The following is a 27,789-nucleotide window of genomic DNA, read 5'->3' as shown; positions in this document are numbered from 1 at the left end:
TGCAGACAGGTGCCTAATGGGATTCTCAAAAGTGCCCAAGCAGGGCAAGGTGCCCAACTGCCATTGAAATCAATGGTAGTTAAGCATCTATCCTGCTAAGGAGGTTTGAAAATCCCACTGGAGACCTGCCTGCATCTGTAGATGCTTAAACCCTTTGAAAAACTGGCCCCATGTCCTTTTCAGAACTAGCAGATCTCATTTTCTCCCCAACCAGTTTTTTATTCTTAGATTGGGAGTTGAAAAAGCAAGAAAACTTGTTTTCCTCTTCCAACCTGTGTCTCAACTTCGAGCTAACTAGTCCAAAAAGAAATTTTTTCTCTATACACTTGCTAGAAAAAGTTAAACCAAAAGTACCGTATATACTCGTTCATAAGATGAATTTTTTTAGTAAAAAAGGGAAGCACCAGAGAAGGGGGTCGGCTTATGAACGGGTATAGAGAGGGAGAGGTCGGACACAGCCCCTCCCCCCAAACAGAATTAGCAAGGAGAGGCAGCACAGCCAGAAGGGAAGAGGCGGGGCCAGAATCTCTCCGCTTCTGGCCACGCTGCTCTCCCTTCAGCCTCCGAAGCATCTGCAGCTCTGGGGCTGGCAGGCTGTGGCCGTGCTGCCTGGTCTGGCACGCCGGAGCAGCTCCAGCCAGGGACACTGTTTACTTAGTTTTACCTCCGTGCCTGCGGACACTTGAGATAAACAAACCATCTCGGCCCACCAGCAGCTTATCCTGATGGCCTGGGAGCCAAAGTTTGCTGATCCCTGAATTATAGGGTCTGCTTATGAATGGGTTATAAAAATTTTCAATTTTTACTTATCCATCTTGGGGGGGGAGGGGGGGTCGGCTTATAAACGAACCGGCTTATGATCGAGTATATACGGTAATTTAAGGCAGAAGCTTTTCTGCCCAACAGAAAGTTCCTATATCTGCAAAAAAAAAAAAAAAAAACGGACAGCATTCACTCCATTGCCAAGACAGCAAATATATACTTAATGAAATACAAGACGACATGACACATATAAAGCTTGAGTTGACCTAAGAAGTTAAAGATATTTTCCCCCAGATTCTGTATAACTAAAAAAGCAGCACCTTTAATTCATTAAAATTTGAGGAGGGCTCATTTATGCAGCATATTTTTATTTAAATTATTTTAATAGCTTATAGTAAATTTAGGCCTTAACACAGGCTAACAATTTCAAGTTCAATTTTAAACATGTTTATTATTAAGAAAAATGTATTTAATTTATATTAAAACTTTTAATAATTTTTATCTACTTTGGTCATAATGGAATATTTGACCGACTTGCCAAGGCTCATGTACTCAGTGAACCCAGTAAAGGGGAGGGTTTATTCATTCTGGAAGACCATTTAGAACAAACACAAAGGTTTGTAAATTAACAGTGACTAACAAAGGCAAGAAGAGTCAGTTTCAGAAGTCATTTTTCCACCTGCCATTGAGCCTCTCCATAGTGCTGTATTTCAGGTGTCCCTAGAACTGAGGGCATGTATGAACCATAATATAAATCTTGGAATACCAAGGCACAATGAAGATTATCAATTGACTAGTGGTACCACTGAAGATCAACACCAACAAAAAGTGTATTCATGTCATTTGAAGAACCCATTGTAATATAAATGTGCTTTCACAGCAATTTTTTTTTTCTTTTTTTTGGCCCAGCTAGTTTAACACTATTGGCTCTGCATTTATCTCTGGAAAAATACAAAAAGCAAGCAGCAGCTCTCGCTCTCTCTCTCTCTCATCAAGCCTTTTTCCAGCTGCTGAAAACTGCATATTATAGTACATGTTATTTTTTAAAGAGGCCATCAAAATACAACCTGCTACAGAATAAGTTACCCCACATGCTTCTTTTCCCCTACCTTCTTTGTTTTGTGGATTTATTTTGTAAGGACCTTATAAGAATATTCCACATTGTTCCTTTAGGTTCATATAAGGAAAAATAGACACTTGTTCTTTGCAACTACAACTGACCAGGACAAATTTACTAAAACTAAATAAAAATGAGGTGAAAAACTGGATATTTAAAATAGACTGCTATACTTTAAATAGGTCAAACAAAATAGCCAGAGGACAGCACAGAATAGTAAGAAAACAGTCTGCTGTACTTGCAATTGTTTGAGTAACAATTCACCTGTCTTACAGAATCAAAATAACCACTACAGAGTAGAATGTGTTTCACAACCTCTGCTAAGTCCGTATATTTTCAAATAAGTTACTAACTTCCAGGAAAATGACCATTTAAGCTACAGTTCACATTTATAAGTCTACAGGTAATTTTAATATTTGGTAAAATTATATTGTACAAAGAATGAAGAATTATTCAAAGGAATGTGCACCAGAAACATTCCCAAAACAAAGCTTGCATTTGAGTGTTCCAGCAAAACATGTTCATAGTCATGTATAAAGTGCAATTTGCTTGATTTTTTTTTTTTTTTTTAAACTGGGTGACATTTATGTCAAGGGACAGAGTCTATTCTCAGCAATGGTAGAAACAGTCACTTCTTGTCCCAAGACTTGCTTAGATGCGGTCTTAGGGCAATATGGCTATCATCATTGATAAATAATCAACACAGAAAAAAAATGCCCACAAAGAGGAAAAGCATTTTAAACAGAGGGCGCCAGCTCCTAGTACGTAGGCCTTGAAACAAGTGGCTTTGTCTGCCTCTTCTCTGTCCAACCACAATGGCAGGCAGGAGATGCTACTAACCGATTCCCTTGATCTCTGCCATCATAAAATGACCAACATTAAATTAGCCTCTTTCTGAAGAGAGCAAGGTGGAAATGGACAGCAAGGCTAAAACAAAATATTGGACAAACCACTTTTGAAAGAAAAAAGGATTTGCAGTTTGCATGCTTAAAGTTCAAAGAATGGAAAGGAAGATCAAAATGCTGGGGGGAAAAAAAAATCAAACATACCAAGAAAGCGAGTGCTGGGTATTCTAGAGGGAGAGGAGAAAATACACCTGGTGCAAAATTTGGTAATATTACTAGTAAAATGTTTTATAAAGGGATGAGGAAAATACTCCTTTTAAACTGAATTTTCCTACAGATTTCTTTCCCAGCAGGGCCTCTTGTGCAAAACTAAACAGGTACTTTGACTGTGGCAATGACAGATAATCAAGAGGGGAAAGGTTGCTGCTTCTAAACATCAGCTCTTTGGTAACATTTTCAGAAGGCTACACTGTAGAAGCCAGCTGCTTCAAGATAACTTACCTTCCATTTAAACTTTATTTTGATGTTACTGAATGAGGAAGGTGGAAACTTTATAGACTGACTCCCCGTTTCCCGATCAGTGTTTTCAACTAATTTTTAATTTCATCTTTAGACTTTGTTCTTCCTGGGAAAAGTGGGTGCTTGTATCTATTTAGAATGAGGCCATTTGAGAGTCCCCTTCTTCTAAAATTTCCTCATTGTACTTTGCTTGTTTATACTATAACTAAGTAACCTCGCAAATAGGTGAGAAACCACCACTTCTGTTATCCCAGCCCCATCTCACCATGAATGTCTTCCTGAGGAATCAGTTCTGGAGAGAAGTTTTTCCTTCTGGATAGTTGGCTTTATTCATATTAAAAGCATTAAGACATTGTATCAAGTTTGTCTTCAGACTTGTTAAACATAGAAGCCCTTTTAGTCTTTCCAGAAGACTAAAAACTATAAAGATAATGAGCCTAAAAAATGAAATGAAAGTTTGGAGAAACATTCAAATAAAGGAAAACATCTGAAGTTAGAATTTAGGAGTAACACTAAAGCTAGAAATCTAAATTTGTGGATTAAAGGAGTGGTTGATTAGTACAATCAGATTAGTGAGTGAGAAGCAAAAATTTACTTTTCTTGAGGTCATTCTTGAGGCAAAATTCTATATGCTGTTACAGAATGGAAGTGTATATTGGTTCTGGTCATTGCTATGCAGAGACTGGGTCCACATCAACTGTCAAGTCAACTCCCCCCCCCCCCCCAAAAAAATTCTTAATGAGAAACACATTCCTTATAAAATCTAAGGAGAAACCTCCCAGCATAGTATACACATCAACCCAACTTCAATATCATCATCTTGGCTCCTTAGTCAAGTAGAAGTTTCCAAAGTTAGAACACAGCAATTTGTTCTCTCTCTATTTTAAGGTCTTAAACAGTAGCTATCACACAATAACCCAGCATTGGGTGATTTGACAGCTGTATTATCTAATTAGGATGAAGCCAAAAGGTAGGTAGGTGGTTGTTTTGAGGGAAGGGATTGTGTGGAAAAAAATTATGTCTCAAACTCCCAAAAGGAAAAGTCTACTGAGGTTTTACCTCTTACCTTACTAAATCTGGTGGGCTAAATTTGGAATAATTTCTCCTTTTTGGCTTCAATAAAGTTATTCCAATTGGTAATATTCCCTATCGGAATATGACACTAATTCCTATTAGACTATATGTTAAGATTTTTAAACAATTTAGAAAAAAAATGCAATTGCAATTTTTCATACATTTGCTTGTTTCCTTTTCATAAAAACTGGTCTACAATGACCTAGGACAACATTTTACATAAATATACTTAAGCTTTTATATTAGGATATTGTTCTGTCATCATGGAAACATCTAACATTTTAATGAACATTTAAATGATATAAATAGTAAAAAAGGACAAGGTCTTTAAGAGCTGCTACAAAAAATATTCTGTATAGGATGCAAAATCTTTATTTCTTGACTTGCCCTTACTCAGAACTGAAAGAAAATGCAACAGATTAAGAAAGTATTTCTTAATGAGGAGACGGATGCAGCCTTCTTTATACACTAAACACCACATGTCAGCTATACATGACATGACTAACCCATTTATTTTGGTATTCTAGTTCAGCCGTAGAATTGGAATCCCTATTAATTAACATAGGATAAATAAATGTCTTTATTTTCTTTGTGATGTTAATCTTTCAAATGGTTTTGGGGAAAAAATAACCCATGGCCAGAAGCCAAGGCTAAGAGAGCTAGCCTTAGTCTGAAGGAATTTTTGGAAGACAATTCTGTTAAAATGGAAGGATCCAACAAATGTGAGCAATGTTACAATAAAAAAAAGCCCCAAACCCAGGGTCCAGAATATGAAGAAAGAACTAACTATAAAAGTTCCTCTCACCCTGGAAAAACTAAAGGGATACAGGTCAAGTCTGGGCAAAGATATCAATTGTTTTCATACATGCACACTATGTTGATACCTTATGGTAACAGTTATTCTACGTAGTGTACATAGAGATTTAAGCAACAACTTTCAAGGTAATTGGTTGTCTCTATGCTAATTGCTTTAGGGGAAACAGAAATGGTTTATTGAGCGTTTGATTTTACCCATATTTAATGTACTTTCATGGCAATTTTTGGGCAATTTTTAAAATTTGAACGGAACTGTACTAGACAAAGCAGTGGATAAATCCCAACACTTTCTTCAGATGTCTGGACAATTGTGAAAGTCACATTTGCTTGCATGTACTGAAGTGTTTGAGATGCCTACGTGGAGTAATTTGGTAAATCTTGGAGAATTGTTGTTAGCTTACATAAAGTACGTAGGAACAGAGATTTATTCTAAAAACTGTAAAAATGTACAACTTGGAAATACTTTCAGTTCCAGAAGTCCTGAATCATCTTTATTTTTAAATAATGGATTGCAGTTAAATATGTGGCACGAACAGAGTGTGGTATGGTCTTTCCCATACTTCATCCATACAACTTAAATGAAAGTAGTATAGGGGAAATTATTTAGCCTCGTGGCATGGAAAGGTGTTAAATATAATGTGACATTGTCCTTGGGGTACCAGTCTTGGTTTGCTTCTTTATGATTTGAAAAAGAGCTTGATTTTTTTTTCCTGCCTATTTTGTTCCTCCGCTATATTGGGAATTAGAAGTCTGGTCTTCCCCGCAATACTTCTCAGCCATCTCAAATATTTGCAGACTATCACACCATAAAGGAGGGAGACTATTGAATCTAAGACATCTTTCTAAGACATCTTTCTCTCATCTACTCATTGGGTACTAGACTTATCAAAGCCATGATAAATCCATGATTAAAATTCCCTTTCAGTTTGTCAAACTTCATTTGCTTGTGAAGTTATTACATCATTAGTTCTCCATATGCCACAGAATTTTCTAGATAAGACAATACCTAAATGTTTTAAAGTAAAACTAAAAACAGGGGGAGTTAGACAAAAGCCATCCAGGATTTCTTCATGCATCATTAAAATGAGATTGTGATCTTTTCATTTTTTAAAAATTTCACAAGTCACCTTCAAAACTTAACATTGACATAGCACTTAAGTTGTAGCTTGGGAACTTAATGTATTACAATCTTATTCCCTGGGCAAGTTAGTAATAGAAAGGCAAGGAAGGTGTCACTTGATTCATAAAAATTAATAGAATCATAATTTCAATGGTTTTACCCTCTGCAGCATAACGGCAGGAGGAGGGGAGAATTGCTGCCTTCTCCTGCCTACCAGCTCCCGGTCCACCCGTTGGTGGAAATTCTGAGAAAACAATGTTGTCAGAAATGGGTATCGTTAGAAAGCCCTTTCTCCCACAGACATAACTGTTCCAAACATCATAAATCTATAACTTTTTATATATAGATTTGAGAGTTTATACTTTAACAAAGGGATGTATTGCTTACATAAAATAGAATGATCTTTGGTAATCCTAAGGAAGTTAGCCTTGACATGGTAGGACTGAAAACATCTATTCATCAAAGTTATCATTCTAGGGCAACACTGCTAGACATGCTGTCACACTAATCCTCGTCCATGCCGCACTCGCATATCTCCATACAAGGCAGCCTGCTGGCCAAACATTTGAAAGGTGGTGAGCATTTGGTCTTTGCACACGAGTATTTGATTATCAGAAGGATTGATTTGGGAGTGCCTGGTAATTCACACAACTGCTGTGATCAATGCAACCTCCAAGACCTATCCAGGCCTGAGGGGAGGGTAGTTTGGGATGTGCTCAATTATCCTGGAGCCATTGCACAGCTTGAAAATTTACCCTTTTAATAACAGGTAAATACACCCCTCATTGGTGACAATTTTTCTCTATTTGTCTGCTTCTTGGAAAGTATCCACCAACGTAGATCTGCTAGTGTCATAATGTTAGTCTTCAAATGGTAAACTCCACACATGAATGCCTCCAGTTCATTTATGACCTCACCAGTGATTGTCTCAGCCATTCAGAGCTAGGAGAGACTCTTTCGAGGCTGAATTAAATGCCTTCCAGTAAGATAATTTGATCTTTTCAGCTAACGTTACAGTAATGTCACATCCTGAAAGGGTGTGGAAACATGGCAGCGCAGTGACTTTTAATGGTTCAAGTGATAGCAACATCTGAGGGATATACAGTGATTCTGTTCACCAGTAGTAGGCACAAAAACAATCTTGTGGAAGTCTTCTGTAGCATCCCACAGAGAGCACTAGAACATCTGTGCCTTGTGCAAAAATTGAGTTTAGTAGCACTTCTCTTTGTGACATTGATGGCATGCAAGAGAATTCTAATGGCAGCCTCCTCATGGAAACTACTAAGAAACTCCACTGAACAGCATGAGGCACCAGCTTCATTATGCTATGCGACAACAAAAACCCTCGCACAATTCTTTACATGCTGGAGCATTTTTCCTGCAAGATGTATGGTTGAGTCATCCTTTGTGTGAGTATGAGACAGTAGCTTCTTCACTGCAACATTGGGGATGTTTGTGGAATCAACAATTTTGTATTAGACAGGTGCAATGCTATGGAGTCTTCTTTTTGGTAAGCTTTTTAATTGATTCTTCTGCATACATGTCAAACACGAGGTGGACTTCAACATAGGTCCAGTATTTTCTCTGTAGCCTCATAATTGAGTGTTCAACCAAATTCAGGCAGGTGTTACAAGTTTCTGGTTTGCTGAGAGCTTGTTCCTCAGCCATACCAACTATGATTTCTATGCTTAAAGGCCTCTGCTGGCATAAGGCACTGGGTCACATTGTCAGGAGATGCTGGCTTGGGAATACCATGCACTGGATTGCTTTTTGTCTTGCACATATACCCGGTATCATGCTGCCTGGTAGGTGACACAGCTAAGAGTGCTAGACTTAGGTCAGACTGCCAGAAAGTAGGGCATGTACCCCAAACTGGTGGTAGATTCTATCATAAGATTTCACCAAATCAAAATACTATATTAGTTATTACGAAGCCACAGACAATCCCTTTCAGGCACTCTAGCCCCACCCAGTCAAACCAGACTTCTGCAATAAATTATTATTAAAACCCCAAAAATCACATATATTAGGTTCTTTCAGTTCCAAAAACCACACATACACGCCTGGTCAAAATATACTTCAGATCTTACCTAAAAACCATACTGGCAGCCAAACCTTTAGTAACTAAAAACTAAAGGTTTATATTAAAGAAAAAGGAAGGAAGTTATTCAGAGGTTAAAATGAATCGTATACATTACAGCTGATTTCAGAGTTTGTAGATCAAGATAATAGCAGTGACGTTAAATCTGCCAGTTTGTAATAAGTCTCTCTAGTTCATCCCAAACATTGAGGTCCTCAGTCCATTGCTCTAAGCTCTTCTTTGTTAGAAATCATAATCCAAAGTTTTGGAGCAGGAAAGAGACAAATGAATGTCAGAGTCTGCAATTTATACTCTTAGTCCAGGTACATGAAAAGTTAATGGCAAAACATGGAGTCCTAGGTCACATGTGCCTTGCTGAGACATAAGGCAAGCACTGTCTACGTGCTGCCTGAAGAGACATCGGGAGGAGTCCCTGAAAGAGCTGATTGTCCTTAATAGGCCATCAAGCAGGCTGGCTAGCCTTGATGTAAATCTGTTTTGGGGGTGTTACCCAAAAAACACAACAGGTTTGAGATACAAATACATAGCAAAGTTTCATAATTACATGCATATAAACAGGATAATCATACTTAGCAGACTATAATTTTTCTGATGATACCTTACCCGATTTATCACAATTGTGCAACAGTGGTGATATATCAATGATGATACATTAGTGGAAACATGGTCACCTCTCTTTTATAAAGCGTCACACCTTGTTCCATCACATTCGAACATGTATTGTTGTACCATGAAGAACTTGTACTTCCCCAAAGTCTCATATAGATCAGCACCACACTGAGATTAGGACGCAACCAGGACACGAACAAATAATGATCTGTCTGCATTTAGCTCTGTAACAGTCCCAACCACCTTCATTCTGACTTTCATCTTTGCATTTGAGCACAGCTTTAGTCTGGTCTTACCTGGAGCCCATAGACGTATGAAGTCCTCAAAACCCAAAGAATTATCCAAGGCTCCAGCAAAGTCATGATCCAAAGTAGCCAGTCAACTGACAACTTGTAGCTACCTCATCACTGAAGACGCCTTCCATCTTGACATTAATGAGCTCCAGTCAGTTTTATGTGAATGGGTTGCCAGTAAGAGTAAGTTTATCTTGTAGCTTTAAAATTGCCCCTTCCTGGCATTTATCAGCGGTGGGCAACCTGCGGCCCATGGGCTGCCCACCATTGGTTTAAATGGTGCATGGTTACTTCTGCTATGCTTAAAGTTTTGTTCAAAATTCAATTGAGTTCTGGGGTTGGGGGGGGAGGGGGCGAGGGGAGGAGGAACGAGCATTTGGATGCTGTGTCATACCCCACCAATCTCCCAACCGCTTTCACCGCTCTGTTTTCATGTTCTAGGGCTTCATCTAAACCAAGTGCACAGAAGGGAACTGGCAACCTTTTAAAAACCCAATTTCCTTTTCAAAACTCCTCCCAAATATATAATCAATACCACTGAATTGCTTCTTTTTTTCCAGTGAAGACAAATCAACTTGAAGCACTCCTTCCATTTACAATAATCTGTACCATTAAAAAAAAAAAAAAAAAATCGATCAGGTATCACGTTCTGAGCATTAACTGATAACAGTCCTGTCAGTTGAAAGCCACAATTTAATTTTGAGAGGGCTGCATATTTGTACACTGAAAAAAAAATGTTGATTTTAAACATTTTCTTGACTATATTTACATAATTGTTTGAGATTTGCCATGTTTGGTACCATTACGTTCCTGGGAGAAAGGGCTTTCAGAATGCTACCAAACTCAACTCATTTTCAACAACACTGTATTATCAGTTTCCACCAACCGGAGGACCTGGGAGGGCAGTAATCCCCCCACTGTCTTGCTGCAGAGGGTGACACCATTAAAATAATAATTCTGCATTTTTTTAAAACAAAAAAACAAACAAACAAAAAAAGACACCTCTCCCTTGCCTTTCTATCATTAACTTGCCCACTGAATTACAGATGATCCCAGACTATTGAGAAAAACCCATTGTTGAATGTCATTATAGTGACCAAAGAAGGCCTCAAAGAGAAGGAAGTCAAGGAAAGATGATTAGTGGTGCTTTGGAACAATGATATATTTCTACAAGTTTAAAAATGTCATTTACTTGGAGAAAAATCAATCTTATTTCGATCAAATTCATTTATTGGGTCAATGTTTTATTACATTTTAATTTCTTGAGCACTTGAAGCTTATTTTTTAAGAACTATTTGTGGTGACTTCATGCTACTTCTCTGTATATTTGGGCTTCCACTACAAAAGTGTTTATTAGCATATTTACTCCACTCGGTCATCTAGGACAGATCTACACTACGAACTACATTGCTCAGGGGTGTGAAAAATCCACACCCCTGAGCAACACGGTTATACTGAGCTAATCCCTGGTGGAGATAGCGCTATATCAATAGGAGGACTTCTCCCGTCAACAGCTACTGCCTTTCATGGAAGTGGATTAACTACATCGACAGAAGCAGCTCTCCCATTGGCGTAGTAGTGTCTTCACCAAAGCCTGTAGCTCAGCATTTCAAGTGTAGACCTGCTCTTAGAAGCTCATGCACATGTAGGAGGACGGGAACAGATACACTCATCTCAATGGCTCAACAAAAGTAGTTTCCAACTGAGATTCTGCCTCATGAATGCTTGTGATGACAACCAATAGTCATAATAGAATCATAGGATTGGAAGGGACCTCGAGAGGTCATCTATTCCAGTCCCCTGTACTCATGGCAGGACCAAGTATTATCTAGTATTATCTTATTAAGTCAGCACTGAATTTCACTTTTTAAAATGCATCCATATACAACTAAACCACACATATACATATGTGTAACTAAGATTGTATTTGTCAGGAGTTACAACAGGTGCCTGAGTCAAGTCTCACGGGTTCTATTCCTGACTGCCATCATCTCACTTGGTTAGGTCACCTTTGCTTTAGTTTTCTATCCGCCTTATCTATGAAATGGGCATAAAGCCTACGTCACATGTTTGTGAGGCATTAGTATTCATAAAGAATTGAGACCCTTAGATGGAAAGTTGGAACTAGACAAATTCAGACTAGAAAAAAAAAAATCAAGTATCAGAGGGGTAGCCGTGTTAGTCTGAATCTGTAAAAAGCAACAGAGGGTCCTGTGGCACCTTTGAGACTAACAGAAGTATTGGGAGCATAAGCTTTCATGGGTAAGAACCTCACTTCTTCAGATGCATCTGAAAGGTGCCACAGGACCCTCTGTTGCTAGAAAAAAAAATGCAACTTTTGTTTATTTTTAATAGTGAGTATAATTAATGGAACTTATCAAGGGTTGTGGTGAATTCTCTGTCACTGGTATTTATTTTTTTAATCTAGAAAGGATGTTCTTCTAAAGAGATATGTTCTAGTCCAATCACAACTATTAGACCTGAAGCAGAACATAATCCAGGCAAGTCCTATGGCCTGTGTTATGTAGCAGTCAGGCTAGATCATCACAATGGTTCCTTCTGGCTGCCTTACACATCTAGAAAATATTACAAGTGATAAGATTTCATAAACCAAAAATAAAGATTGCAAAAGAAACTGATCCACATCCACACAAACAGTTGTTTTTTCTCCTTAAAACCAAAATGTCTTGTTAAGATTACAGAACAATGTGTTAAATAGTTGGACAGATACTTTACAAAAGTTTGCCCATGTGGTTCTTCACTTATTCTCAGGTTTGGGGTGTTTTTTTTTTTTTTTTTTTTTTTAATTTATGTGCTCTATAGACCGTGATTTCAAAAAAATCACAACACTGAAAAAGTGGGATGATTTCACCATGGTGAGGCAACCTGTCCTGCACAAGGAGAATCTAGGTAAAAAGCACAACCCTTCATTCCCTTTTCTATCCATTCTCTCACCATCTCACCTTTATAGCACATGATCTCTACCAGCATGATAAAACATGCACCATCTTTTAAATGATGCCATTAACACCTTTGAGAAACAACTGAGAAGACATCCAGACAGTAGTACTCAGCACTGCCAACTCAACCTAGAGTCAACACAGCAGCATACCTAACTCCTCAGACCCAAGGAATAGGAGATATTAGATTTCTCCCTAGCGAGCTCTCACTCTTCAGTTACTTCTTTGCCACTGGACCAACTTCCACATATTTTGACATATGTTCAAGGTAGGACAAACCTGAAATTTCTCTTTTGGAATGTTTCTTCGGGCTGCCTTTGCTAAGACTAGGGCTTCTTCCACTCTGTGGCTGGTTAGAAGATCCTGAATCTGTCTTTCTAGAGGTAATGGCACCAAGATGTACACACCTTTATTGGTAGCTACAATTACCTTTCCTGAGTAGAGAAGACAAAAAAAATTGGCAAAATTGGCATTCTCAACAGTACAAACTGATTTCTAGAGACTTCATTAAACATTAACATTGCTATAGGATAACAGAATGATATAAAAGCGTAGTTGTCTCTGTTTTCAAGTTCTGAAGCTCATCTTTGCAATTAATATATTTAACAGATTTTATACTGTACCAGGGATTGGCAACCTTTGGCACGCGGCCAGTCAGGGTAAGCCCCTGGCGGGCCAGGTCGGTTTGTTTACCTGCTGCGTCCGCAGATTCGGCCGATCGCGGCTCCCACTGGCCGTGATTCACCGTTCCAGGTGAACGGTGCGGGAAATGGGAGCCAGCACATCCCTCCAGGCCACTCCAGGCCAATGGGGGCTGCGGGAAAGGCAGCCAGCACATTCCTCGGCCCACGCCACTTCCCACAGCCCCCATTGGCCTGGAGTGGTGAACCACGGCCAGTGGGAGCCGCAATCGGCCGAAACTGCAGACACAACAGATAAACAAACCAGCCCAGCCTGCCAGGGGCTTACCCTGATGGGCCGCGTGCCAAAGGTTACCGATCCCTGTACTATAACTTTAAATTTGTCCTTAAAAAACTACAAAAATAAATTTTAAGTCCACTCATACTAGCAATTTTTCTTCATTTTCACAGGCATAAATGTGTGTTCTAGTACAGAAAGTTTTCTGTACATCATAGTATATCACGAAACAGGGAAAAAAAGGTGCACCCCCGCCTGCAAACCTGTATTTGCATATTTGTCAGGGAAGAGTATTTTTCATGATCATTTTCACAGTCATCACAGAAGGGTGGGTGAGTACATTGTGCAGAAGTAGTAAAAATTCATAATACAAGGCTGGGGTACCCTGTAATTACACAGATACATCGGCTCTCACACAAACCCCTCACTAAACTGGAAACATTCCAATTTATGATTGCCAGAGACAAAACCAGAAACATCATACTCTCAACACAAGTGCCTCTGTTGTTCTGTGACCAAGCTCTTAAACCAGACCTAGAGCAACATACAGCTGAATGTTGGTGTATTACTGAGTTGAGGGTTGCTCAGTGTTTTGCTTTCCACTGGCTCACAGGGAGAGCAACATTACCTATGTTGGTACTGCTTAGATGATTCATGCTTTAGTGAACTATAGGCTTGAAAACAGATTCCAGTGCAACTTCGCAAGGTTCTACCATAATATACAAAGCTATATTATATTCAATGTAGATATGAAACTGAAATCCATAGCTAAAGGAAAGCCAACTTGAAATCACTTCTAAAGTTTTTTTGGCATTGTTTTTAATGGACACCATCTATGTTTTAGTAAACAAAAAACATTGGTATTTTCAATTTTTTTACTATCTGCATTTGTCAACTTTTTCAAATAGCTTGTTTACCCTGTTTCTGATCATCTTACACAGCAACCAAAAAGAGAGAAAGTGTTATAAAGTATGATTCCACACCTACAAAAGGGTTTGGCAAGAGGAAGAGGCGTCATCTGCTGTATTACCACAAACTACTCAACTCACTTACAAAATTTTAAGTTGACAGTGTTCCCTTGAAGGAAAAAATTGTGTAAAATTACAAGTGAGGGCTCCAGTGGCAGACAAACGTGCTCCACTTTATGCACAAGGGTATCAGTCAGACGACTCGTGCATAAAGATTGCAAGTGTTTTACTTTACTCAGTTCAAAACCAATCTCGTAAAGAATCTCGTAACTGGAGGTTCTTCGAGATCTGTGGTCCCTATCTGTATTGCACCGGAGGTTACACATGCGCGCCATGAGCCAGTAGCCAGAGAATTTGAAAGTAGCGTCCATTGGTCCGCATACATGCGCTCTGGCTCACCTCGTGCCTCCAACCGAGGGGATAAAAAGCAGAGCAGACCAACTGCCTCTCCAGTTCCTTCTCCACCATGAATCAGAGGAGAAGAGGGCAGGTAGTGGAATACAGATAGGGACTACACTCCTCATGTAAGTAACCTCCTCCTCTTCTTCCAGTGATGGTCCCTATTGTATTCCACTGAAGGTGATTAACGAGCAGTACTTAAGTAGGAGGGGAGTGCAAAGATGTAAATGGTAGGGCTGAGCAAAGGTCAGCCCTTCTAAAGGAGGCATCAGCAGAGGAGTCCTGGACTAGGGTATAGTGTCTCACAAAGGTGTGAACGGAGCCCCATGTGGCTGCTTTACAGATATCAAGAAGGGATACCTTCTGAAGCGATGCCATAGTCGTTGCTTGTGCTCTCGTGGAATGAGTTCTTATCCATGGTGGGGGGTGGGAGGGAAGGTTTGATAGTTGATGGTGTAGAATTCAGCCAGAGATCCATTTGGAGATCCTCTGAGTAGAGATCACTTGTCCCCCAAGTCTGTTATAGTGATGAATAGTCTCTGGGACTTCCCAATTGGTTTTTTACCTACAAAGACCATCACCAAGGACTGCTGGACATCGAAGGTGTGGACTCTGTTCCTCTGAGGAAGTGTGCAGTTTAGGAAAGAACACAGCTAAGGGGATTGATTGGTTCAAGTGGCTCAAGTGAAATTTCAAAACAACCTTGGGGGGTGAATTTGGGGTATAAACGTAGTGGAACTTTATCTTCATGGAATACAGTACAAGGAGGATCCGCCATCATTGCTCCAAGCTTGCCAACCCTTCTGGCTGAGGGGATGGCTACAACGAATGCAACTTTTGTGGAGAGAAGGGAAATGGAGCAGGAAGCTAGGGGTTTAAAGGGTGGCATCGTGAGTGCTGAGAGAACAAGGTTCAAGTCCCACAGAGGGGTAGACTTATGAATAGGTGGAAAGGTTCTGATTAGGCCTTTGCAAAATCTAATGGTCAGTGGGTGAGTGAAGACTGAGTAATCTTCAGAAGGAGGACGGTAGGCACTAATTGCTACCCAGTGGACTTGTAAGGCGCTGATGGATAGCCCTGATGCCTTTAGAGAAAGGATATAGTCTAAAATGAGAGGGATACCTGCACCTTCTGGAAGAATGTTCCTTTGATGTGACTGAGAAGAAAACTCTACTTAGCCAGGTAGCATTGCCTAGTGGAATCCTTCCTAATGTTAGAGAGTATGTCTCGTATGACTGTGGAACATGAGCGTTCTAAGGATGATGTCCATCCAAAAAGCAACCCCTGAGGTAAAACGAATACAGATTGGGGTGCTTGATCTTGCCATTTCACGAGGCCAGGAACTCAGGGAATGTTGGGAGGATGATCGCTACTCAAGATTACATGCACAGGAGATTTAAGAACCAAAATTGTCTAAGCCAGTAGGGGGCGATCAGGATAACTCATGTCCTGTCCTGCCAGCTTTTGCACAAAACTCGTGACAAGGGTTGTAGCAGAAGGCATGCATAGTTCAGGTGATCTGACCAAGGAAGAAGTAATCTCTCGCCTTGGGAGTGGTGACCTGGGGCTCCCCTGCAGCAGTGTGTTGCATTTTCTGTTCACTATGAAGGTGAACTGATCTCTGATTAGGGTTCCCCATAGATCAAAGATTGTGCAGTACCAAGTTGTGGAGCTCCCACTTGTAGTCAACTGAAAAATGTCAGCTGAGGGAGTCGGAGCATATTTTGTTTTCTGGGAAGGTAGGCTGCTGATGGGGTGATTTGGTTGCCGACGCACCAGTTCCACAAGCTAACTGCTTCTGCGCACAGGGAGATGGATCTTGCGCCTCCCTGTTCGTTGATGTAGAAGACTGTCATAACATTGTTTGACAGCATAAGGATGTAGTGAGTGTGGATGAACAGAAAAAAGGCCTCTGCATGCCTTCCGGACTGCTCATACCTTCAGAATATGGATGTGCATCCTAGACTCTTGTGGCATCAAGGTGCCTTGTGCTGTGTGGCTGTCCAAGTGAGCTCACCAACCAAAAAGGGATGCATCTGTAGTAATGGTCCTGGTCTGGAGAAGTGGGGAGAAAGGGGACATCCACTCTCATCTGTGGAGCATTTGTCCACCATAGTAGGAAAGAAAACTACCTTTGCAGGAATTGTTATCATGCAGTTCATAGGATGGCAGTTTGGAGAGTATACCAACTGGAGCCATATTTGAAGGCAATGAAGGTGGAGTCTTGCGAACGGAGTGACATGAGTGCATGATGACATATGACCTAGAAGAGAGAGGCATGTTTTGACCAGTACTGGAGGGTTGATTGCCATTGGGGCTACAATACTATTCATGGTCTGAAGCCTGTCTATTGGCAAGTATGCCCTTGCAATAATTGAATCCAGTGTGGCCCCAATGACGTCCAGAGACCGTGCGGGGGTGTGAATAGATTTTTCGGCATTTACACTGACCACCAGGGAAGAGGTGTAGCATGGGCCTTCTGGCATGACTTGGCAACAAGGAACAAGTCATCAAGGCAGGGGAAGACAACGAGACCGAGGCATCTGGTGTGAGCTGCCACTACTGCAAATACTTTAGGAAGCGTCTGTGAGCGGGATGAATATCTACATGAAAGTAAGCATCCTTCATATCGAGCGCTGTAAATCACATCCTTTTCTAGTGATATTACAGGAGCCAGCATAACTGTATGGAACTTGAGTTTGCAAATGAAGCAGTCAGGGTGGTGGTGGTCGAGAATTAGTCTCCATGCGCCCTTCTTTTGGGATATAAGGAAATAAGTCCAATAAAAGCTGCCCCCTTGGTATTCAGGGGACACATGTTCTATTGCTCCTCACTCTAAAAGGGAGTCCACCTCTTGCTTGAGAATAGTCTTGAGAGCAGTCCCTGAAAGTTAAAGTGGAAGGTGACTGTGGAGGAGGTAGGGATGCAAACTCATTCATATAGCCAGAATGGATGATGTTCAGCATGCACTGGTCTATTGTTATTGCACTCCATGTGTTGATAGAGTGCACTAGACGACCTCCAAATGGTGTGTGATGGTTCGGCAATGTCGGGCTTAGTGGCTCGATGCTCTTGAGGTCCCATCAAAAATAGTGCTTCGCTGGGGGTTGAGATTGGGATGGTATGCCTATTGCAGAAGGTGCAGGGAAGCAGGTCCTGTTGCATGGTGGTTCATAAGTAAAGGTAAGATTATGTCATGGAGGTCACGGAATCTGTGACTTCTGTGTCCTCCATGACATTTTCCATTTCAGCCCCGGGGCCCCGGCAACTCCCAGCCACCGGCCCCACAGCTGGGGGACCCTGGAACTATCAGCTTTTACTAACACTGGGGAGGGGGGCCCTCCGGAGATCCCAGCCACAGGGGGTGCTGGACTCCCCTCCTTCACAGCAGGGCTGGGGCTCAGCCCAATTTTATCACTGTTATTTTTAGTAAAAGTCAGGGACAGATCACAGACTTCAGTGAATTTTTGTTTATTGCCTGCGACCCTCCATGACTTTTACTAAAAATAACAGTGACAAAATCTTAACCTTATTCATGGGGCAGAGGGTAGCCCTATAGTCCTTTTAGGTAGGGATGTTAGTCTTCTGACTGAATAACTGATTAATTGAAGGTGAGGTCCTCCACACTATTCTGAAACTTTCTAGGGAACCCTGACACACAGAGCCATGACTCTAACAATGCCAGTAGCCATGGCTCTACAGGATGTATCAGCAGCTTCAGCTGCAAATTTGAGGTCGGTCTTTGCTATTAATTTGCTTTCATCCACCACCACCTGGAAACAAGCTCTGTCCTGTTGTGGAAGACTGCCAGTGAACTCTGCAAACTTGGAGTAGTTCAGGAAGCTGTACTTGGCCATTAGTACCTGGTAGCTGGCTATCCTGAACTGAAGGCTAGATGATAAGAACACCTTTCTCCCAACAGGTCTAGGCGTTTAACCTCTTTGTCCACAGAAGTAGACCGGGGGTGTTGCTGTCTAGGCCTTTTGGAAGATGCTTTGACCATCAAAGAGTTGGGAGAGGGGTGAAAAACAAAGATTAGCCCCTTACCACTCTGAGTAGAAGATGTCAAGGAGTTTGTTCTAGGATTCCTGAATCTCTTCAAGAGGAATCTGTAGTTCACCAGCAACTCTACGAAGATGCTCCTGGAACTGCCTGAATTCACTTGGGGAAATAGGGGTGCAGAGGCGAAGGAGACAAAGGGGTTACTGGTTTGTCTGGAGATGAAGGTGGAAGCCTTGCTGGTTCCAGCAGAACTGCTGGATCCAGTGCATAATGCTCTTCCTTCTCTGAGGGGAGGCAAGGAGTAACTCCCTAGCAGATCTGACCAACTCTGCAGGGGTGTATTGGTCCCGGGGCCCCAATATGGCCAGTAGGAAGAGTCGAAAGGGGGATGTGGAGGCCTCCTGGAAAGGGGTGACAGCAACTCAGAGCTAAATGTGGAGGTTGATCTCAAGGTGGTCTAAGGCCTGGTCTACACTAACACCCCAATTCGATCTAAGGTACGCAACTTCAGCTACGTGAATAACGTAGCTGAAGTCGACATACCTTAGTTCGAATTTACCGCGGTTCAGACGCGGTCCACACGCGGCAGGCAGGCTCCCCCGTCGACTCCGCGGTACTCCTCTCGCTGAGGTGGAGTACCGCAGTCGACGGCGAGCACTTCCTGGTTCGACTTATCGCGTCCAGACCAGACGCGATAAATCGAACCCGGAAGTTCGATTGCCAGCCGTCGAACTACCGCGGTAGTGTAGACCTGGCCTTAGTCTTTCGGGCAGCAGAGGAGATGTAGGGTAAGGAAACGAAGGCTCCTCAGCTGGTTCAGAGTTTCCTGATGAGGAGAAAATGGATTCCTGTTCCAGAGGTAGTACCATCGGTGCCACCAGAGAGAAGCTGTATCTCAAGGAAAGAGGGGGAAATAAACTTCAAGTTGTTGACTCCCTAGGTGATGTTACAACATCTCTGGAAAGGAACAGACCCGATGGAGGGGATTCTGGATCCAGCAGTATGAAGATGTCCTGTTAAGCAGTATGGGACCCAGTTCTCCCCAGTGCAAGCAGGGTCATCATTGCCCAGACCACTGGAGCCAGAGAGGATGCTGTTGAAGACTGCTATGAACAAGCAGTGAACATCTTTGTCGGTGCTGATGGATCCAGAGGTTTCGGAGGTGTCAAGGATGACAATACCAACAGATCACGTTCTATTATCAACAGAGCCCGATGTTTAAGAGCTTTCTTGTCAAGCCTCTGGGACTTAGTACATTCTAAGTCCACTTGGGATGAGATGCTAGTCTTGCTCAGAGCTGAATCCGACTTCTTCAAAGTGATTTCAAGAAAAGCAGTCTCACGCATTTGAGAGTGCTTCCTGGGTTCCTGAGAGGATCCCACCAGGAGGTCTGAGGGTAGATTCTCTGGCACCAATATTGTGCTTAGCAGCAGGAGGCTCAAACCTTGCTGAGTAAGGCCACTGTAGGGGGGGAAGGAGGGAGACAAAGAGTTCCCTGGCCTGCTCTGATTGAGGCCTCATGGTCTTTTCCATGAGGTATTTTTGAAGGTGGAATTCCTGCTCTTCTCCAATATGGCTGGGGAACAAGACGCAGATATTGCATCTCACTGTGATGTGAACTTCCCTGAGGCAGTACAAGCAGCGTTGGTGGCTGTCGCTGACCAAGAAGTATCGCTGGCAAGAAGCACAGAATTTAAAGCACAGAGTCGTGGGCCTAGTCGAGTACCCACACAAGGTACAAGGGGGGGGGGGGGGGAGAGAAAGGAAGTGTTCCCCCAAAGATTAATCTAGCATTAAAAACTATGAAAACACTAGAGGGGTAGCCGTGTTAGTCTGTATCCACAAAAACAAACAACGAGGAGTCCGGTGGCACCTTAAAGACTAACAGACTTATTTGGGCATAAGCTTTCATGGATAAAAACCCCCACTTCTTCTTGCCCAAATAAATCTGTTAGTCTTTAAGGTGCCACCGGACTCCTCATTGTTTTTAAGAAAACACTAAAACTATTAACAGTACAAGATACTAAAAACTATTTACAAAGCAAAATCTTATCATAAGGGACAAAGCTGAAGCTAAAGACAGAGGTTCTGACCCGGATCATGTGGTAGTGAGAAGGAACTGGAGAGGAAGTTGGTCTGCCCCATGCTTTATCGCCTCAGTTGGAGGCATGAGGTGAGCCAGAGTGCATGCACAGACCAACAAAAACCACTTTTAAATTTTCCAGTACAGGATGAGCATGTGTAACCTACAGTGGAATACAATAAGGACCATCACTCAAAGAAGAACGAGAAGTTTCATTTGCAATGTTTCGTAGGAACACAGGACATAATATTCTTTAGCAAAAATACTATTAACAGCAGGATAAAGTGTTACATTTAAGGATATTCTATTAGTGTGTGTTTCACGAGAGGTAGCTTGTTCTTCAAAGGAGCCCATTGTTTTTTTTACTTGATACTATGTCAGCATAAAGTTTGATTTTTTTTTTATGTCCCAAGAAATTCATGCAAAGAGATAGGTGTACTAGCTAATACCTTCAAAGTCTTGTAGGATGTGGCCTTCCTTAAAAGGTAGGGTCTGTTTTAGTTGTTGATCCAGCATGCTATGCACTGTAATAAACTCATCGTCAAGAGCAACTACATAAGGAAAACACAGGGCTGCTCCAATCACATTCTCTGACCAGTGCACAGGAGCACGCTGGGAAATGCCATCCACAGTTGCAAACATACCTGCAAAGAAAGGGAAGAAAGTCTGAAGCTTAAGCCAAAGCCTGCAGTTTTTCAGGAATCAAGCACTGGAACCTTTCTTGCCTTGAACCCAGGATTATGAGTAATTTACAAGTGTAAACAATGAAGGACTTTTTACAATGGAAGGGCATTTCTGTTAAACTTTTTACAAAACACTGACTCTCCAAGGATCCTGTTGCAATTAGATATTTATTGATTAATTATGTTCAAATTAGTACACAAAAATTATTTTCTTGTGCACAGTAAAGTGATACAAGCTTCATTTCAATGCTTATTCCTCCTAGATGTAAATAATTCAAGTCCAAGAAACTTACAGTGAACTATTTCTTTTAAAAACAATGTGTACACCCTTTAACCCACCAAACCCAAGCCAGCATTCCATGAGCCTGTCCAGCATTCCATGAGCCTGTCCCTTCTAACACTGCTATCTTAGTAAAAAAAAAATAGAAATATTCCTACAGGTTGCCTGAGCACTCTTCCTCTTGCAATTTGGCCTGTCTGCTCCCTTTAACATCTCAAATGCCAGCAAAACATTTCAGTATCCAAGTTAATTCAATTCACCTATATTTCCTGAGTCAATTGCTATAGCTGAGTGAGGGCCCCAATTCTTTCAGAAGAGGGGTTTTTTCCCCTTGCAAGACATGTGTCTACAAAAATTTGAAAAAAACTCCAGAAAGAAAGGTAGAGGATCTTGCAAAGCAAATTGCCACACAAGGCAAAAAAAATACACTGAAGATTTAATAAACACATTAAAAATTAAGATAGAGTCTCCAAAGTCTTGTTGAATTTTTAGTAAGGCTCTTTCCACTTAATTTGTGGTTATTTTCTCTGCTAGACGCTATGTATTTTGGATTTTTTCAAGTAACCATTCAATAAGTTTGACTCATCTCTCTCTTTTGGATCATTTGCCACTAATCATACTATAGACTTTAAGAATCTATATCTCCCTCCCACTTTCTCTCAGAGATTTATGCAGCATTTCTGTTCTGAGAGAAAAATCCATTAGCACTTCCAAAAATTGTACAGTAAATTCCTTATGGCAAATCAAGCCACAGTTTTTTTTATACAGAATACTCAATATCTAGAGATAATAAAAATCACTTAAATTAGGCTTCATAATATAATTCAATATGCAAAGTTTAGAATGGAATATTGTACTGGTACATTTTGGTTTTAGTGATAAATGTCTAGGGTACCTGTAGATTAAGTCCTCTGGAACAGGTAAAACCTGGGCAGCAACAATATAATACTTTCTCAAGCCAATTTCTGCTTGTTTACCTCAACCCTGAATCTGAAAGGCCTAAGTAGCAAGATTATAAGTCTGTCTCCATCCTCATCTGAAATTGCCAATAACACTGCCAATTATTGCCAACAGTTGTTTTGGTAGTTTTTGTGATGTGGACATGTGGCTACTGGGAACTAGAATGAAATCAACTCATTTCACATAAGAAACTGAGTAACTATGTGATGGTAACAAGTGTTAGCCACTACTGAACTACACTAGTTTCAAAACTGGAAATGCAGAGATTTTTCCAATTATCAATCTTCAGCTATCCAGCCACCAGCATTTTTCTTTTGAAGCATGCTGCTGAGCATGCACATAAACAAGTCAGGCAAACTAAGCCTCACTTTTCTTCTTGTCTGCTTTTGCCTTTGTTTGTCAAAATGGGATATGTCCAATCAGGTAAAGTGATAGAACTTTTGCCTGTCACAAAAGCTGATGGTATTAGGAGCTTTCCAAGTGGGTGAGAAGAGGGAAGAAAACAACTGTATTGGTAACTGATGACTACATAGTGTGAGCAACTGTGAGGAAATGAACCACATAATCTTCTTAGTCCTCTGTCCAGTAAGTATGCGTGGAAATGATAGCCAGCATGAAGAAAAACAACCCTCATCAACATTTGCTCTAGTCCTGTCTACAATAAGGCTCAAGTATTAGTTGGAACCATGTTTGAAATGGTTATTGTTAGAAGAGTGGTAACACTTAAATGCCAAGATATATAGAACCTAACTATGTTACAAAGCAGCTGTAAAACCACATATAACATACCAGGAAAAGTGCTGGAAACACACAATTCTACTTAAAGTGAAGGAGGAGATGGTAAAAAGTAAGAATGTAGAAAGTTACAGTGAAACAGAATGAAAGGGAAAATGTACACATTCAATAACAGGCAATTTAAGTAACGAGACACAAGCAGTTAGACCCTGTCTAGACTACGGAAAAGGCATGAAAAATGAAACCCAGGCCACACTTATGTTAAGAACAAAAGAATGGCCATACTGGTTCAGACCAATGGTCCATCTAGCCCAGCGGTGGGCAAACTATGGCCCGTGGGACCCTCCTGCCTGGTCCCTGAGCTCCTAGCCCTGGAGACTAGTCCCCGGCTCCTCCCCTGCTGTTCCCCCTGCGCCGCAGCCTGAGCTCACTGCGCTGCCGACGCAATGCTCTGGGTGGCGGGGCTGTGAGCTGTTGCCGGGCAAGCTGCAGAGCCCGGGCCTGACCTGGTGCTCTGTGCTGCACGGTGGCATGGCTGGCTTCAGCCGGGCGGCGCAGCTGCCTGTCCTGGTGCTCTGGGCGGCGCAGCTGTAGCACCGCCAGCCACCGGTGCTCCAGGCAGCGGGGTAAGAGGGCAGGAAGCGAGGGGGTTGGATAGAGGGCAGGGGAGTTCGGGGTGGTGGTCAGGGGTGTGGATAGGGGTCGGGGCGGTCAGAGAGCAGGGAACAGGGGGGTTGAATGGGGGAAGGGATCCTGGGGGGGGGCAATCAGGAATGAGAGGAAGGATTGGATGTGGATGGTGGGGGGCAGTCAGGGGCAGGGGTTCTGGGGGCTGTCAGGGGACAGGGAACAGGGGGGGTTGGATGGGGCAGGAGTTCCGGGGGGGGGCCGTTAGGGGCGAGAAGCAGGAGGGGTCGGATAGGGGCCAGGGCTGGGCCACGCCTGGCTGTTTGAGGAGGCACAGCCTCCGCTAACCAGCCCTTCATACAATTTTGGAAACCCAATGCAGCCCTCAGGCCAAAAAGTTTGCCCACCCCTGATCTAGCCCAGTATCCAGTCTTCCAACAGTGGCCAATGCCAGGTGCTTCAGAGGGAATAAACAGAACAGGGCAATTAAGTGATTCATCCCTTAACGTCCAATCCCAGCTTCTGGCAGTTAGAGGCTTAGGGGCACCAGGCGCATGGGGTTGCATCCCTGACCATCTTGGCTTTCCCAGACCTGAAGAAGAGCTCCGTGTGGCTTGAAAGCTTGTCTGTCCAACAGAAGCTGGTCCAGTAAGAGAGATTAAGAGAGAGACAAGGCTGGTGAGGTAAATATCTTGAGTAATTTTGTATCACCTGCAAACTTTGCCACCTCACTGTTTACTCCTTATTCTAGGTCATTTATGAATATGTTGAACAGCACTGGTCCCAGTACAGATCCTTTCAGGAGCCCACTATTTACCTCTCCCCTTTCTGAAAGCTGACCATTTATTCCTATCCTGTGTTTTCTATCATAACCAGTTACTGAACCATGAACCTTCCCTCTTATCTCATGATTTGCTTAAGAGCCTCTGGTGAAGGACCATGCCACCAAAGGCTTTCTGAAAGTCCAAGTACACTATATCTTTTGTCAACATTTGTTGACACCCTCAAAGAATTCTAATTCCTTTACAAAAGCCCTGTTGATGCTTCCCCAACATATCTGTGTGTCTGATAATTCTGTTCCTTACTATAGTTTCAATCAATTTGCCAGGTACTGAAGAAAAGCTTACTAGCCTTTAATTGCCAGGATCATCTCTGGAGCCTTTTTTTTTTTTTTTTTTTAAATCGACCTCACATTAGCTGCTATCTGCCAGTCATAGAATATCAGGGTTGGAAGGGACCTCAGGAGGTCATCTAGTCCAACCCCCTGCTCAAAGCAGGACCAATTCCCAACTAAATCAATGGTTGATTTAAGCGATAGGTTATATACCATTGTCAGTAGTCCTAAATTTCATTTTTGAGTTCCTTCAGAACTCTTGGGTGGATACCATCTGGTCCCAATGATTTATTATTAAATTTATCAATTTGTTCCAAAACCTCCACTAATGACGTCTCAATCTGGGACAGTTCCTCAGATTTGGCATCTTCAAAAAAAAATGGTTTAGGTGTGGGAATCTTCCTCACATCCTCTGCAGTAAAGACCAATGTAAAGAATTCATTTAGCTTTTCTGCAACCGCCTTGTCTTCTTTGAGTGCACTTGAGCACCAAAATGGTCCAGATGCCTCACTGATAGTTTGGCAGGTCTCCTGCTTCTGATGTACAGTACAGACCTGTTTACGCACGAATCCGCTTAACGCACAGTAGCGCCACGCCTCCCAGTGCTACCTATTTAACACGCGAGACTCGTTAACATGCGATACAGGAACTTGCTATATAGTGCTACAGATTTGCTCACTAACTCACTGACATAGAAGTCGACAGGAAGTGCAGAGCGGAAACGTGTTGTACGTCTTTACTGCCGACGGGGGAGGACGGGGGGGACGGGGAAGGGGCAGCAACGTTAAAGCGCTGCTGCGGCAAAGGACCCTGCAGCGCTTTAAGGTCCCTGCCCCTTTTGCCCCACCTCTGCTGCTGACGGGCGGGGGAGTGGGGGCAAAGGGAGCAGCTGCCTCGGGGCCGGTGATTTAAAAGGGCCCGGGGCTCTGGATGCCGCTACCGCAGTAGCGGTGTCCGGAGCACTGGGCCCTTTAAATCGCCACAGGAACCCCGGGCAGCACAGACCAGGCAGCCTGGAAGGGCTGGCTGGGGGATGCTGACCCCTAATCCCGCCCCTTCTGCCCGTGGCCCCGCCCCTTCAGGGGCCAGAGCCGCCCCCGCCCCGTACCAGTAAGTGTCCTGAGTTACTTTCACTCCTGTATAGTAATAATAATGTTTTTATTAGATTACACATTTGAATTTATATTCTTGCAAAGTGCCATTAACAGATAGGCCTGCAGCATTTGGGACGCTGTGAAGTATTTTTGGCCTGCTTAATTATACTTTTACACTAATATGTTTGAACACATAAAAAGATATACTGACTAATAAATAGCCTTTAAACACAACATATTTTCCTAGTCTAGACCTGAGTCCTAGATATTATGCTAGGTGAGACAGGCAGAGGGCCTAAACTGTCATTGTCTCTAGAACAGGGGTAGGCAACCTATGGCACGCATGCCGAAGGCGGCACGCCAGCTGATTTTCAGTGGCACTCGCACTGCCTGGGTTCTGGCCACTGGTCCGGGGGGCTTTGCATTTTAATTAAATTTTAAATGAAGCTTCTTAAACATTTTAAAAAACCTTATTTACTTTATATACAACAATAGTTTAGTTATATATTATAGACTTATAGAAAGAGACCTTCTAAAAACGTTAAAATGTATTACTGGCACGCGAAACCTTAAATTAGAGTGAATAAATGAAGATTCGGCACACCACTTCTGAAAGGTTGCCAACCCCTGCTCTAGAACTTTCATGTAGGAACACAAACTAAAAACAGAACAGTATTGAGCTAGTTGAGGAAGGCAGGGAAGAAGAGGCAAGAAAATTAAAAAGAATGATCCAATGAAGAAGTGGTTGAAGTGGATGACAGGAAGTCTTTGGTGTGGAGTTTCTTTTACACTAAAAGTAAATAAATAAAATGAAAAATAAAAAGGGGAAAGGTAAGAATTAAATTCTTTAGAGAGACTTACTCAGAAGTGGGTGTTAAAGAACAGATTGATTAGATAAAACAAAATATATAAATGCCATCTTGATTTTCACTGCAGCACATCAAATCTGTAAGTGCCAGTCTACATTTAGAGCTAGAGCAGGGGAAGGCAAACTACGGCCCGCAGGCAGAATTTGGCCTGTGGGATTGCCAGCCCCATGGCGCAGCAGGACTAAGGCAGACTCCCTGCCTGCCCTGGCCCCGTGCCGCTCCCGGAAGCGGGCTACACCACGTCATTGCAGCCCCACGGGCTGGGGTGACGGGACAGAGGGCTCTATGCGCTGCCCTCGCCTGCAAGCACCGCCCTCTGCAGCTTCCATTGGCTGGGAATGGGGAACCACGGCCAATGGGAGCTTCGGGGGTGGTACCCACAGGTGAGGGCAGCACACAGTGGAGCGGCCTGCCCCACCCCACCCCCAGGAGCCACTGCCAGACATGCTGGCCATTTCCAGGAGTGGTGCGGAGCCAGGGAGCCTGCCTGAGCCCCGCTGCCACCCCGGAGCCACTTGAAGTAAGCGGTGCCGGGCCGGAGCCTGCACCCCAAATCCCTCCTGCACCCAACCCCCTGCCCTGAGCCCCTTCCCGCACTCCGCATCCCCTCCTGCACCCCAGCCCCCTGCCCTAGCCCCCTAACCTCCTGCCTTGAGCCCCCGCCGCACCCTTCCTACACCTCAACGCCCTGCCGTGAGCCCCTTGCTGCACCGCGCACCCCAACCCTCTGCCCTGAGCCTCTTCCTGTACTCTGAACTCCCTTCTGCACCACAACCCCCTTGCACCTCTTGCCGTGAGCCCCTTCCTGCACACCACACCCCACACTCCCTCCCACACCCCC

General features: G+C 42.7%; 1 protein-coding gene across 3 annotated transcripts in view; it reads right to left on the bottom strand.

Moving 5' to 3' along the window:
- The window catches only part of TGFBRAP1 (transforming growth factor beta receptor associated protein 1), a 60,697-nt gene that overhangs the window by 24,514 nt on the left and 8,394 nt on the right, over nucleotides 1-27,789 (bottom strand). For all 3 annotated transcript variants that reach the window (XM_024204425.2, XM_024204400.2, XM_024204408.2), the window contains exons 3-4: nucleotides 21,036-21,230; nucleotides 12,496-12,650 (exon numbers count right to left, since the gene is read on the bottom strand). In XM_024204425.2, the coding sequence (XP_024060193.2) occupies nucleotides 12,496-12,650; nucleotides 21,036-21,230 (350 nt within the window). The remainder of the gene's footprint in view (nucleotides 1-12,495; nucleotides 12,651-21,035; nucleotides 21,231-27,789) is intronic.

The sequence above is a fragment of the Terrapene carolina genome, unplaced genomic scaffold (genome assembly GCF_002925995.2).
Source record: "Terrapene carolina triunguis isolate 2854851 unplaced genomic scaffold, T_m_triunguis-2.0 Scaffold21, whole genome shotgun sequence".
In the NCBI taxonomy this organism is placed as follows: domain Eukaryota; kingdom Metazoa; phylum Chordata; order Testudines; family Emydidae; genus Terrapene; species Terrapene triunguis.
This window is presented reverse-complemented; position numbering and strand designations above follow the sequence as displayed.